General features: G+C 35.0%; 3 protein-coding genes across 4 annotated transcripts; 2 read left to right on the forward strand and 1 right to left on the reverse strand.

Annotated features, from left to right (window-relative positions):
* Window positions 1-3,503: 3,503 nt before the first annotated feature.
* LOC110714408 (protein PAIR1) lies at window positions 3,504-9,025 on the reverse strand. Of its 2 annotated transcripts, none has more exons than XM_021892918.1 (12): window positions 8,685-9,025; window positions 8,432-8,567; window positions 6,886-7,039; window positions 6,561-6,695; window positions 6,254-6,306; window positions 5,983-6,165; window positions 5,777-5,842; window positions 5,641-5,684; window positions 5,108-5,255; window positions 4,801-4,882; window positions 4,611-4,725; window positions 3,504-3,942 (listed from the first exon to the last, which is right to left on the reverse strand). In XM_021892918.1, the coding sequence occupies exons 1-11, from the start codon at window positions 8,747-8,749 to the stop codon at window positions 4,613-4,615; spliced, it is 1,179 nt and encodes a 392-aa protein (XP_021748610.1). In that variant the 5' UTR covers window positions 8,750-9,025; the 3' UTR covers window positions 3,504-3,942; window positions 4,611-4,612. The 2 variants fall into 2 exon arrangements, with proteins under 2 accessions (XP_021748610.1, XP_021748609.1); XM_021892917.1 differs by having other exon boundaries at window positions 3,504-3,950; window positions 8,685-9,024.
* Window positions 9,026-11,095: 2,070 nt separating this feature from the next.
* Window positions 11,096-12,088, forward strand: LOC110714338. The gene has a single exon (XM_021892842.1). It carries the CDS (start codon window positions 11,096-11,098, stop codon window positions 12,086-12,088), a length of 993 nt encoding a protein of 330 aa, XP_021748534.1.
* Window positions 12,089-12,118: 30 nt separating this feature from the next.
* Window positions 12,119-13,525, forward strand: LOC110714341. Its single transcript, XM_021892844.1, has 4 exons — window positions 12,119-12,292; window positions 12,394-12,742; window positions 12,820-12,960; window positions 13,068-13,525. The coding sequence occupies exons 1-4, from the start codon at window positions 12,119-12,121 to the stop codon at window positions 13,523-13,525; spliced, it is 1,122 nt and encodes a 373-aa protein (XP_021748536.1).
* The last annotated feature ends 910 nt before the right edge of the window (window positions 13,526-14,435 follow it).

Raw genomic sequence — 14,435 nt, forward strand, 5'->3', positions numbered from 1 at the left:
AATCTTCTCGTAATAAGATACCCTGAATTTAAACACACAATCGCTTTAATTTCAAGTATTAGATTATAATGAAGAGTTAATTATGTCGATGTCTATAAAGAAAGAACACTTGTACAATGGTACGGAGTACCTAATTAATCATCCAAAAAAATGAGGCCCCATTTAAGCTTAATTACATTTGATATTGTACTGAATAATGTTTGGTTGTTGATAGAAATTAGAACACCAACAAATCTGATAATGAACCATGTATTGACTTATTAAGCATAATTGTCTAGTTTTAGAAATTAAAGATCTAACCTGAAGTTGACTAACTAATACATTGTTCATTACCTTCCCTTCAAACAGAATTATTCCCTTGGACAATCTAATGACTGCTTAACTGCAGCATTTATTAAATTTGTTATGTATTTTGTCTGACCAATTTTTATAAAGTCTTATTATGACATTTTTGTTTTTAGCCTTCTTTTATTCTAATATTTTTATATTAAATACTACTACATGTAAATAATTCATCAAGATTAGAAAATATGCTATAAAATATATGTGGTGGTTTGTCATCAGATATTCATATCAGAGTGATAGCATCTCAACAACAATCAACATGGAATCTGACCAAGTATGCATATAATAAGCTCAATAAATAATTAAATATATGTCTACCAGTATATAATACTATAATGAATTTTGATATATATAAATATATATAGTGGAAGATTTATTCAATTAATTTAAGGTCAAAACCCTTAAAATAATCACTCGTATTATTACAAAATTAATGTATGAAGCTAAGGGAAGATAGTATTAGTTGACATGAATCACATTGCAATTACAATTTGACATGAGTCATGAGGTTAGAATTATTATAATAGATGTGAGACCATTTACAAGTACTACACAATTTTGTACTAGCATTATACAGTATGAAATTGACTTGGTTTATGTTTTGTATTTGATTTTAATAATTTCGATTAAGTGTATTTGACGTTTATTAATACTCTGTATTTTTTTTCACAAAATTAATACTCCGTATTAAACAAGTGTACAAGTTAATACGAAGTATGTTGTTATTACTACGTCCTCTGTATAAAACATCTTTAAAATTGTACACCTTTAAACCTTTTATAAATTTTTTTCTTTTACTTTGTTACTACAGCCACTTTGGGTTTATTCAAATCAAATGCATTGGATGCGTTTACTTTACATTAGTAATTTGATTAAGGCAACATATTTTTCAATCCCTTTTCAAGCACAAGGACAAAAAAAGTTCTTTCCTATTTAAATCACATAAGTGTAAGTACTTACTAATTTGTAAAATAAAACACAATTATGGTCATATTGCAAGATTATTATTTTCACAATCTGTGACTATACACATAGCAAGAGTAAGGAATTACGGGTTTTCAAAATTTAGATAAAGATGACAAAAGTCATAATCAATACTATTTCCTCCGTTTCATAATGTTAGTCCCATATACTATTTTGGGTGTTTTAAAAAGTTCTACCTATATTGAATATATTTCATTTATGACTTGATTTTTTTTTGAATTAATTGATTGTGGATTGATGACATGACTCTAAGTAAGGAAATTTTTACCTTAAATTATGCAATTATGACTTGTGCTTTCCTAATAAAAAAATAAAAAAGTTAAATAAGGTAAACTAATTATGAAATCTGTTATACTTTAATGTTAGATTCCAACTATATTTGTTTTCTTATTTTATGTGATTGATTCCATATGGGACTAACATTATGAAACGGAGGGAGTATTTCGTATTATAGTATTACTAAATTTCCGCTATATGTAATTTTATTCCTCTTTATATTGTTATCCAAATACGCGGTTAGCTACTCAATTATGGAATTAAATAAAATATGATTAGACGATTTTATTTTATTTTGAGAGCTACAACTTCTTTAAAAGGTTTGTCATATGTTAAACATCTAAGGGCCTGTATACATTTACTTAAATTCAATTCAGTTCAGTTCAGCTCCAATCAGTTCAGTTCAATTCAGCTCTTAATTTCCCTCTCTCATAAAATATTCATTTCAGCTCAATTCAGTTCAATTCAGCTCTTAATTTCCCTCTCTCATAAAATATTCATTTCAGCTCAATTCAGTTCAGTTCCAATCAGTTCAGTTCAGTTCAGCTCCAATCAGTTCAGTTCAGTTCAGTTCAGTAAATGTGAACAGACCCTAAATCCCCTGCATCAAGTAGGTTAATAGTTATAATCATGATGTTAATAAGATTGGAACTTAGTATCATTTGTGGTCCTAACTCCTAACAGATAGTGACTATAGCATGAGAAAACTACTATGTAAGCTTATTTTTCAAGTAGAATCGTATAAAGTACATAATAATTGAATTCTTAATTAAAGTACTCTTCCTGTCAAAAAATTAAAATAAATTAAAGTACTCTAACTTGCTAATTAAAGACAAATTTTTTTTTGCTAAATAATCATAAACGCCAAATATTGTTTAGATTCTTGTTTGTAAAGCTAAGAGCTGAAAACACAACTACTTGATTTTTCAATTTAATTAGAAAAAATTATCGTAAATGATTAAATAAGACAATTTGCGGTCGCACTCTAAACGTCAAGTCTAAAAGAAGATTACAATAGATAAAGTAAAATACTATTACTACACATAAAGAATGTACATGCTATTATATCTTCAAGTTTGGTAAGTTTGGCCCGCAAACATGCCAAAACAATGAAACATCACATAATTTATAATTAGGTATTATTGATTTGTAACGGTTAGGTTTGAATCCTTTAGATCCTGCCTAAGACGATATTTGTTATTATAATACAGTATATTATATATCAGTATGATCAAATTATTAGATAAGAATTATAATAAGGGGATGGTTTTGCCGCGTAAATATAAACAAAATGTCCAACCACTTTTGGTACGGAGCATTAAAATAATTAAATATACAATCAATCCACACAATAGTATTTTGAAGGTTAAGATGAAATGACAAATGATTTTATGATTCAAAATAATGCAAGTTCAAGAAGACTAAAATAAGTTGCCGGTAGACAGTGAGCTGTGTATTTGTGACATTGATACCGGCATTCGAGTTTTCAATTCCCACACTCCATACTTCCTACATGTACTGGGGGCTTGGTCTAGCCAAGACTTCGTCCACCGGAACAGTAGGGATATGTCACCCTCCTACCGTACACATTACCAAAAAGTCTCACATTGTTTTGTTCCCATACTTGGTTGCTTTTTCCCTACTTGTACCCTTAGTTGTTCTTACCACACACTTTCACATCATGCATGATTCGCCCCTTTAGAAAAAGACTCTTTTCAAAGGAAGAGTAAAGCAAAAGAAAAGAAGGGCAGAAGAGATAGGGGATGGGAAAATCAGATCGGATGAGATATCCGAGGTGTTGGCCCGAGTAGGAGCTAATGTTATACTTATACATCGTTACTATTTAAGACCTGTGTTTGACTCTCCAAAAACTGCACTAAGATATAAGACACAAAGGATAAACAAGATTTAATATATTACTGGATTGATAAAATATTGTTTACACTGTTGCATCCATAAAGATGGAACAAACGAAAGATATCGCGAGTAATTTCAAACCCTTGTAATTAGCAAGGGCGAGGAGTCTGAATAATTCCTAGAATCAGCTACATGAAAGAACTACTCAGATTACAACTTCAAACACCAAAATTGAAGCCTGAGTTGATTCTTCTCCTGTACTGTGCAACTATATACTTTGGATGAGAGTATAAAATGGTCTCGGATTCTTTGGGATATTTCATCATGGAACTTCAAGTTTCCCATTGTTTTTACAGATCTTTAAGCATGTACATGGGTACACTGTCACTCTGTCAGTGTAACGTAGTGAACCACCAAGAACGAGAAGGACAAGAGAGTGGGCCAATGAGGAGCTGAATATAAGAAAGGATCAGGAGGCATCTGATGCTCTACAAGTGAACACATTTCCCCAATCAATTTCAAACACAAAAGAAGAATACAGTAATCATCTTGAAAGAGGTTGTAGTTAATTATGATGAGTTAAATGTTAACACAGTTGAAAAGTGTAAGCTTCCTATATCGAACAATTGCTGAATGCCATATTGGCATGACAGAAATAAGTCCGCCACTAAGATCAGTTACAGAGTAGAATTATTGAGTTCCTTGCTACTACTAGATTCCCTTAATCTAAAATTTGAAAGTTCGTCTGCATCAAAATTACACATTTTAAAATGGATTTCACAATCTATCCCAAGTTAGTAATTTGCATTATTAGCATAGATTCTGGTTCTCAGAAACTTAAATAGCAGTCAAATACAAAACTTAAAATACACGTTTCCAAATACTAAAATCCTTTTCATGATCTATCTTTTTTAATCCATTTTTCATAGCTTTGTCTCTTCAGGCATTCAGCAAAAAGCAACTCATATTCACTATGTTAAAGCAAAAGTTGTATAATTTTTCATCAAAGTGTTAAAGCATAGCATGAAATTTCAGTTTCATTTAGTTTATAATGCCAATGAATGAGCTCTGATATCATCAACAAAACCGGAGAAGTGGTTAAATATTCAAGGATGATCAAAGCATGACTGCAAGTACAAGGACCATACCTTCACTTTCTGCGAGTTGCAAATAATTTTTTACTATCCCGCTTTCTCTTTCTTCTTCTGGCTTCTCTAAGGATTCGTGCAGTGTCTTCCTCCAATCCCACCATAAAATGTCTATCTGCATTTTGTGATAGAAAACAATTAGCTTAGTAACTGGTAATGAAGCATGACTTGATTAGTTTGTGAAATTTACCTGATTCCTTTTCAACTATCAAGCAAGAAAAAGCGCCATCAGTCTCATCGTCTAAGTCAATAATAATTTTCTGTTCCCTATCCTGCAAGCAAGCATCCTCTCAATCAGGAAATGGAGCACACATTTGAAATTTTAAGGTACAAGCTTCAAGCTTCAAATTATCCCCTAGAAATCTAAAATCAATGTTGTTACTCCAGACTAGCTACTCTAAGGTGGCTGGCATATTAGCACAATCACAAAATTCTTTGCCTGCACTTATAGAACAAATTCTTTGAAATGTGGCAATAAAATCCCGCTACATTACTACCATGGAAGATCTTTGTTTCGGATTATTGCAAGAATTCCCATATCGATTTGATTGAGCAGTTTGCTCTGGTTTGACAGCGGTCCACCTTCCCATTTCTATCTTTGGAGCAAGATGTGACGGTTTGAATACTTTAAGGGGCTCAGCTTCCCTAAAATTCAGAGGAGAACAGAAAAAAGACAGAATTAGGACACTAGCTGAGTACTAATGCGAGAAATTACAGCAGATGGTGGGCTTAATATTGTAATCCTGCAAACAGGGGGTGGGAGGTAAGATTTTATCTATGTACCTTGACTACAGTAATACTTCTTCGTAGGAATTAGCAACAAGATCATTTGCAGTTACAGGTGATCATGCACAATTAATTTGCCATTCCGGAGAGATATTATTAAAAAGCTATTCTGGCCTTAAACATAGTGCAATTTACACTTGATTATAAAAAATTAACCCAGAGATCAGTGCTTGATGCTTCATAATGATCTTAAGTAACAAAGGGAAAAGACACTCTCACAGCTGGAGAATCTTATTCATAGTACCTTGTTAAAATCGGCTTCTGTGATGAAGAACTAACACCAGACATCTGCAGCATAGGTTGATTATTAGAGAAATCTCTAAGTATGCTCTTCTCATGCTACAATGTATAGATAAAGAATATGATAAGAAGTTAAGAACCTTTGGTGGAAGAATGGAAAAGGGCGCATTCTTTTGATGTAAGGTCTTAAGGCTGGACATGATTTCCTGTTCAAGAAGTTAGAAAAACACAGTCACTTGAAAGTTGAAATAGACAGCAAAATTTAGATAACATTAGGATATATCAAAATGATAGATTTGAATAATTGTGCCAACATACAAATACATGAAAGGGAAAATTTACATGCCTGCAGGTCTCTAGATAAGCATTTAGACAGTTCATCACTCTGTTTCTGATAATTTAAGTCAATTTTCTCCTGCAGATTTGAAACTGCCATCATAACCTCTTGGTTCTTGTCCTTCTGCATAATAGTAAGCAGTTGATTGCTGATTGATTCCAGGCTAGTTTTCATCTCTTCTTGTGTTCGATTCTGATCATAGCATTTTGACATGTTAACATGAATTTATCTAAAAAGAAATAAAAGTACTGGTAGAGATGAGAGACTCTAATAGACATACCAGCAGATGGAGGGAATCATGATGAGCAATTGATTTTTGGCGTATGCCTTCCACTAAAAAAAGGTTGAATAAATAAATCCATGAAAGAATTTATTAATAGAAAAACGTTAACGCACATAATCAGCCTTACAAATGCTTTATGCTCAAGTCATCTTCGCTCAAATTTTTAGAATTCAGTTGATCAAGTAAAGTTTAAAATGTAATTAACTCACAGCCGGTGGTCTATGACTCATGATGTCCATTAAATCAATTATCAATATATCATCATGTATAGTTATTGGAAACTTTCTAGTTCCACATAGCTCACCTTCAAGGGATAACTCTTTTGTCCCCTTGTTCACTTGCATAATATCAGCCTGAACAGAATCTAAGATCATCCCTAATCTGTTCAGAGATGTATCCATCATAGAGATTTTGTGTTCAAGTTCATCACTTAGCTGACCTGTAAAAGCAAGTATGACAGAATCATCATAGATATTGATGCAGTCAAAGAGCCAAGTATTTAACATGCTCTGAGATACAAATATAAGGTGTGCAAGAATGCTACACCAGAAAATACCAAAGACCTGTTAAGGATGACAATAGATGAAATTAAGCAACATCAAATAGAAAGAGGCAAGAGCTAAGCATACATTTATGTTCTGGTACAGTAGTAGAGTTCCACCTACGTGTCAAACTAGAGGAATTTCTGGAGAGTGGCATCTGGCTTTCTTCCCGAGGGTATGCTGTGGGGGCGAGACAAGAAAGTCTTCTTACAGAATGATCCTTCTCTTGTGAACTGAATCTCTGCAAAGTAGCAACATGAACCAGCTCCGATGTAATAATCATAAAACCAAAGGACTATACATAATATATTCCCGAGTATATGATAAACAAATTCCACGGTAGACTTTGGTGTGCGGCCCAAATTAGCAGATAAGAAGACTGAGATGATGAAAGATCCTAATTTCAATGTATTTTAAGTAAAATGAGGACCATAGTTCAACAAGAAGAATACAAGATGTCAAATCTACCATATTATATGATGCTACAATCACAGCGACATGCAGTTTTTCCATCTTAAAGCATCATTATCTAGTTTTGGGCATTCGTATTTTAGTCCAATAGAGGGAACACATTCTCCTACAAGAGTAAAATATTAGTTTTGACCTATCACAAATACTCAACTCTTTCTCCACTAATCAAACCAAAATTTTACTACAAGTTTTATCAAAAAAAATTCTGCAATACAAAGTTTGACTTTAGCACCTAAAGTAACATACTTTTGGGGACATACAGATTTCATTATAGTTCAGAATCAAATGCTACAACCAATTATAATTTTTGAAGACATCATGGTGTATTCTGTGGCCACATATAAGTCAGTCAAAACAAATTAAGGAATACTATAGTACTCTTAGAAAAAGGAGCCTAATATGTACTTGCTCAACATGTGAATGCCATATGATCTGAAGGGATAGTTGAAAACTTGGCAATCAACTGCTACATTCACTGGATAAGGTTTGACTTACAATGAAACGAATATGTTGCACTGGAGTCATGAAGATCTGGCTTCAACGACAACAACCAGACTGTCCACATGAACCATACATACACCTCCAGTGATTTTCACTTTGTAATTAACAGCACATACACTATTAATGAGACATTGCTACAAGTGCATATATAGCTAGCCAGCAAATGAACCTAGAGTAACATCAAAAGATCAACATATATCCTCCTATCTTTAATAACATCAAAAGATCAAAAATATCTCCTCCTATCTTTCCATCACATCAATATATCGTCTATCAAGTGTCACAAGGAAAAAAGTGATTGGATATCAGACGTGTGAGAAAACAAAAACTAATCAATGTATCCGCAATAACAACAATATTGCTAAAAGCTAAAGATCTAAATCCTAAAACAATTTTTTTTAGGAAAAATGTTCGACAACTAAGAATTGTTCTGTTTGCAACGATCACAGGAGGATAGAGCTACATCTACTCAAACAAACACAATTATTGATTGCTCACTTCTATCATAGCATGAATCGCAAATTACTACAGCAAAATAATGACGACGAAAATCACATCCAAAATTTCCAGAAATTCAGCATTTTCATTCAATTTCTAACTAACATTTGATCCAAAATATGAACATTTGAACCAGAAAATCAAGAGGAGAGAGAATTGAGACCTGATTGTCCGTTAAAACCTCGTCGACAGAGTTCTGAGAGATTTGAGAGAAAATTCCGTTCTGTTGCGACGAAAAACCTTGCGAGAACGATTGTTGCGACGGCTGCGACCTCGGTTGCTGCATCATACTCGATCTCCTTCAAATTATCGCCGGAAAATCGCCATTAAAGCAGAAAAAAGCAATTCAGAACAAATAAAATACAAAAATTGAAAAAAAAAATGAGGAAAAAAAGAGAGAAATTTAGGTTAAAAACCTGGAATGAGGAGGAAGAACAGAGATAGAATTGAGATCACAAGCTTTGTTGATCTTTAGCTTCATCTAATCCGAAGTTGAATCGAAAATGTTTGGAAGAATTTCTGGAATTTGATTTGAAAGAGAGAGAAAGAGAAGATAGACTGAAGAAGTAATTAGCAGCAAATAGAAGGAGAGAGAAATTGGGGAAAGTTGAAGTGTTTATATAGGGATTGTTTTGAGGGCGGGAATTAGCAACGGTTTTGTATTATAACTGAGAATACATTTGGGCCTGAAATTTGGACTACTCGTATATTTTAGGGCTTTTATGTGCAAAAATGTACTCACTGGTCCGAAAATAAGATTAATGTTAATTGACAAGAATAGGTAATATTGGAGTACTCTGGTGTTTTTTAACCGTCCCTGTTTCAAATTATATGTAACATTTTCTATAAAAGAAGAAGGTACACATTATATATAATAAAAGAAAATTTTCTTAATATAAACTAATTTAAACTCAATTAATACATTAAAATAAATTTTATAAAATTATTACTCTAACTAAATTTAAGTTAATGACTTTAATTTAATTCACCACCAAACGAATCAAATTCACTCTTGACATTATAGTTGAGAAGTTGGGAAAACAAGTAGTAAAATTTAGGGTTTTGAACAATTGTTAAAGGTAATATAAATAACGGAAATTTCATGAAATGCCCCTGAGTAATTTTTTTATTCACCAAATACCCATGAAATTTTTCAAATTCACCAAATACCCATCAGTTACTGTACATTAGCATTAAATGCCCATTTACCTAACTGACGTTAACTCCCCGTTAGTGCGTTTTTACCATTATGCCCTTAATTAATGTGTGCGCCATTTTCTTCTTGACTTACTGATGAAGACCAAAAGTCTTCCTACTTCCCCCCTTCACATCATCTCTCTCTCACTGTCTCTCCCTTGTTCTTCATTCGTTCTCCATTGAAATTCTGCACTGAATTCTCGCGTTGAAGGAGTTGCATGGTCTGGTTTTGGGAAAAGTGGGAGCCGAGGATAAATTTGCTGTTTTGACTGGGCAAAAAGGTGGAATCTTGAAGGTGTGATAAACGCATTAGGTTGGTGAAAGCAAATTTCAAAAAATTCAAAGTGTGGGCTTGTGTAACAGCAAGTAAGGTAAGTTCTCTTCTATCGTTTTGTATTTCGAAGTTTAAAGTTGCGATCTTTTGTCAAAATTTTGCACGCAATTTAGGGTTTGAATGGATTTGGGAAAGAGTTGTGTTTATATGAAATGTTTTTGCTTTTATTGATATGATTACTTTGTTAATTGATGTTGGAGTATCGTAATTGATTTTGGTAGATTTAAGTGATCTTGATTTTCTGTTGCTGTTTAGTTTTGTTATGTTTCATTTATTTTCATTTGTGTGGAATGTAATTGGTGATTTAATATGTTATTGTATATAGGATGACTGGAGTATGGTTGTTAGTCCATGGTAAGAAGGATGATAAGTCTCAAGATTTTGATGTTAGGGTTGAAGATACTGATATGTGTCACCTAATGGGGTTATATGAAGACATGTTTGAGTGGTCACTGAAACAGAATGTGTTTCTACCAAAATTCTTTTCTTTGTTTGTCAATAAGCCTAGGACAAATAGGAAGTTAGAGCTTAAGGATGATGTTGATATGTTGAAAATGTGGGAATGGAACCAGGGTAAGGATACTATTGAGATATGGGTTGAGGAAACTAAAGAGCCAGGGATTGTATTCCAGGCTGCTGAAAAGGGGTGGCAGAGAAGATTAAAGGAAGAGGCTGAAAAAGTGCAGAGGGAAATTGAAAAGAATCAGAGGGAGGCTGAAAGAGTGCAAGCTGAGAGGGAGTTAAGGGAGAAGCATCAATATACTGTTGTTGTTGAGGTGCCAGTAGTTAGTGCAGAGGACTTGGGGGTGGAGTATGTGAGAGTGTTTAATACTGTAGAAGCCGATGAGTGTTTCCCATGAAGCTCTCAACCTCAACCCTCACAACCTGAACCTGTACCAACAGGACCCACCCACACTGCATCACCTACTACCAAACAGGCAACTAAAAGACAGAAAATGACACCTAGGAAAAAGAAAACAATACCAAAAAAGAGCACCAAACAACCAGCAGCTGACCCTAGAACAGAACATCAGCAAACACATGCACCCTATCCACCAAGACAGGAAACACCACCACCCTCTCCACCACCACCACCTCCACCACCATCTCCAACAAGATAGGAAACACCACCACCCTCTCCAACACCACCACCACCAACTCCACCACCATCTCCACCAAGACAGGAAACACCACCATCTCCACCAAGACAGGAAACACCACCATCTCCACCAAGACATGCACCAACACCACCACCATCACCATCACCACCACCTCCACCTCCACCAACCAATACACATGCAAGTTCATCTTCTCACACCAAAGAAAAAGCACAGAGTTAGGCCTTCCAACTGGAGAGTGCCAAAGAGCAAGTCTTTTGTACAAGGGAGAGGTAAGGGAGTTGAGAGAGTGAGAAGGGAGAATGATAGCAGAGATGTGCAGGTCAGTGAGTCAGAGAGTGATGATAGTGAGGATGATGATTATGTACTTTCTGATGATGATGAAGATGATGAGCATGTGAGTGACCTAGACTTCATTGAAGATGAGGATGATAATGTTTTAGATGACGTTGAAGAGTTGAGAGAAAAAAAGTTTGAAGATTATTTAGATGGGAGTCACAAGTTGGATAAGTTGTATAAAAATGGGAAAATTTGGGCAGGAGTAGAGTTTGGTTCTATAGTTTTAGAGCCATGGTTGATTTTTGAGAACAAGGCTCAATTTCTAGAAGTATTTAGGGATTTCTGCATTCAAGAAGGGTTTGCAGTGACTGTGGACAGAGCTGATAGCTGGAGATACACAGCAAGGTGTGTGGTTGAGACTTGCAACTGGAGGATACATGCTACTGTTTTGGTTGACAATGTCAATTGGGCCATTAAAACTCTAACTGGGGAGCACAATACATGTGGAAGATTGGAAGACAATCCCATGGTTTCAACTGAATGGTTATGTAGACATCTATTGCAAGATCTTGAGGCAAATCCTGAGATCCCTGTAGAGTCACTACAAAAGATTTGCGTGGAAAGATTTAGGTTGAATGTGAAGAAAAGGTTGTTCTACAAGGTCAAGGCAGTTTCTAGGGTTCAAATGCATGGTGGGTTTGCTGAGAGCTATGCCTTACTGCCTAGATATGCTGAGATAATTAAGGCCACAAACCCAGGCTCTTATGCAATCATAACATGGACAGCAAACACTGGCAACCAAGCACCTCAGTTCAAAGCTTGCTTTTTTTCCTTTGCTGCATCTGTCAAAGGATTTCTTGGTGGGTGTAGGCCCATAATTGGGATGGATTGAGCACATTTGAGTGGTTACTACAAAGGGATTATGTTGACTGCAGTTAGTATTGATGCCAACAATGAAATATTTGTGATTGCATATGGGATAGTTGACACTGAAAGCACTGAGAGCTGGACATATTTCTTCAGAAATCTGAGATGCTTGTTTGCAACTGAAGGTTGTCATAAAGATGACTGGACCTTTATTTCTGACAGAATGAGGGTAAGATTACACTTAATTTATTTCTGTTCATTTTGATCATACATACATTTTCAGCATACAGTTCCTAAATTTGTGTATCTTTGTCTTTGTTGCTTAATTAGGGAGTTGATGCTGCAATACATGATGTGTACCCAAAGGCAACAAGGAGGATTTGTTTCCAACATCTATACTCCAACTGCAAATTAGCAGGGTGGAGTGGTTCAGCTTTTCACAAGCTTTTTTGGATAGCTGCAGATGCATACAATGAGTATCTGTTTGAGAAAGCAATGACAAAAATCAAGGAGCATGCTGCTGCAGCTGAGGAGTACTTAAGGGAAGTACCAAAGCAATGGTCAAGGAAGATGTTTGACACCAAACTCTGTTGTGATCACAACACAACAAACTTTGTCGAGTCTTTCAATTCCAAGACTAAGGATTTCAGAGACTTGCCTGTGCTGACACTACTTGAAGGTACATCTAATATATCCTTTTTTGTTTTTATGCATTTTTGTTGTTATATGTCACTAATTATGTGTTGTATGATGAAGCTGTAAGAAATTGGGTGATGAAGAGAGTGGGAGCAAGATTTGACCAGGCTATAGACATGGAACCTCATCAACTGACAGAGTATGCACAAAACATACTCCAAAGTAGAAGTGATGACTCTAGATTTTGTCATGTAACTGCTTGTGGGGGGGGGGGGGGGGGGGGGGGTGGGAGTTTGAGGTCAGAGATAGGCATGTGAAATTCCCTGTAAATCTGGATTTGATGACTTGTGGGTGTGGCAAATGGCAAGGTTCTGGCATTCCCTGTAAGCATGGCTTAAGGGTGATATACCAGCAAAGATTGGAACCCACCACATTTGTTTCACCATACTTCAAAGGGGCTGCTTACAAAGCAACTTATGCCCAGCACATCCACCCTATGGCTGACCCCACACGGTGGCCAAATTTTGATGTTCCTGCAATAATGCCCCCACCAGTCAAGAGAAGTGCTGGCAGACCAGCAAAACAAAGAAAAAGGGCCCCACATGAAGCAAGGAAAGGCAAAAGGCACAAGAACAACAAATGTGGAATCTGTAAGGAGTTGGGGCACAATGCTTTAACTTGCAAGAACAAGAGCACAACTGAAAGTGGTGCTGCTGGAAAAGGAAAAGGAAAGGGGGGAAAAAGGAAGGCACAAACTGATGGTGGAAGCACCTCTCACCAACCTCCATCAAAGCAAAGGAAAACAAGAAGCACTCAACATGCTTAGTTCACATCTGCCATAAATTTTTGTCAGTCCACCACTGCCATATGATAAAGTAAAGAAATTGAAACCAAGTTCCTATATTTGATGTCAGTAGGTGGTAGAATGTGGTTTTTTTTGGACAAAAACATAATCATATGTAATTAATTATTTTGCACATTGCTGTAAACATTTTATTAAGTCACTTAAATGTTACAAATACAATGATTGCAAACATTACAACCCCTATTTTGATTGCTACCTTAACTAATCTTTGCTGCTGCTGCATCTTTTTCTTGAGCACCTTCATCTCTTGCTTCAGTTTGCTTCATTTGTCACATGCATTGCAGTTGTAGTGTAACCTTTGGGGATTGTTTGTTGTTTCCAAACTTCGAATTGCAAATTTTGTCCCTCAAGAGCATGTTTTATTAGGAACTCTAATATATGAAATACCAAGTATGAGAGGATTCAATATATAAGCCAAAGGAACTAGTTGTTTTTTTTAAAGGCCAACGACTAGTTTTTATTCAAAAACTTCAAGACAAATTTTCGGGCTAAATGGTGAAAAAAGGTTCTTTAAGTTTGGGTATATGGTGAAATTAATTCTTATAGTATGGTTATATGGTGAAAAACAAAAAACTACTAACGGAGAGTTAACGTCAGTTAGGTAAAAGGGCATTCAATGCTATTGTACGGTAACTGATGGGTATTTGGTGAATTTGAAAAATTTCATGGGTATTTGGTGAATAAAAAAATTACTCAGGGGCATTTCATGAAATTTCCGTATAAATAATAATACCTGTAATAATAATCGGAGATGGTGATATCTAAAACGTGAACTAGTGGTAAAAATCAAATTTTCCTATAATAAAAATTATAAATTAGATTTAGTTAAATTTGTCTTAGAATAAGCTTTTTATATGTAATCTTTCACTAA

Source organism: Chenopodium quinoa, unplaced genomic scaffold, assembly GCF_001683475.1.
Source record: "Chenopodium quinoa cultivar QQ74 unplaced genomic scaffold, ASM168347v1, whole genome shotgun sequence".
NCBI classification, from domain to species: domain Eukaryota; kingdom Viridiplantae; phylum Streptophyta; class Magnoliopsida; order Caryophyllales; family Amaranthaceae; genus Chenopodium; species Chenopodium quinoa.

Bases quoted from the DNA above. Each gene is read 5' to 3' on its own strand.
- LOC110714408 (XM_021892918.1), bottom strand. From the start codon at position 8,749: ATGAAGCTAAAGATCAACAAAGCTTGTGATCTCAATTCTATCTCTGTT. The intron at 6,166-6,253 runs GTATGTCTATTA...TGCTATGATCAG, and splicing joins ATGATTCCCTCCATCTGCTG to AATCGAACACAAGAAGAGAT. The intron at 5,843-5,982 runs GCATGTAAATTT...CTTCTTGAACAG, and splicing joins GCTTATCTAGAGACCTGCAG to GAAATCATGTCCAGCCTTAA.
- LOC110714338 (XM_021892842.1), top strand. From the start codon at position 11,096: ATGCAAGTTCATCTTCTCACACCAAAGAAAAAGCACAGAGTTAGGCCT.
- LOC110714341 (XM_021892844.1), top strand. From the start codon at position 12,119: ATGTTGACTGCAGTTAGTATTGATGCCAACAATGAAATATTTGTGATT. The intron at 12,293-12,393 runs GTAAGATTACAC...TTGCTTAATTAG, and splicing joins TTATTTCTGACAGAATGAGG to GGAGTTGATGCTGCAATACA. The intron at 12,743-12,819 runs GTACATCTAATA...TGTATGATGAAG, and splicing joins TGTGCTGACACTACTTGAAG to CTGTAAGAAATTGGGTGATG.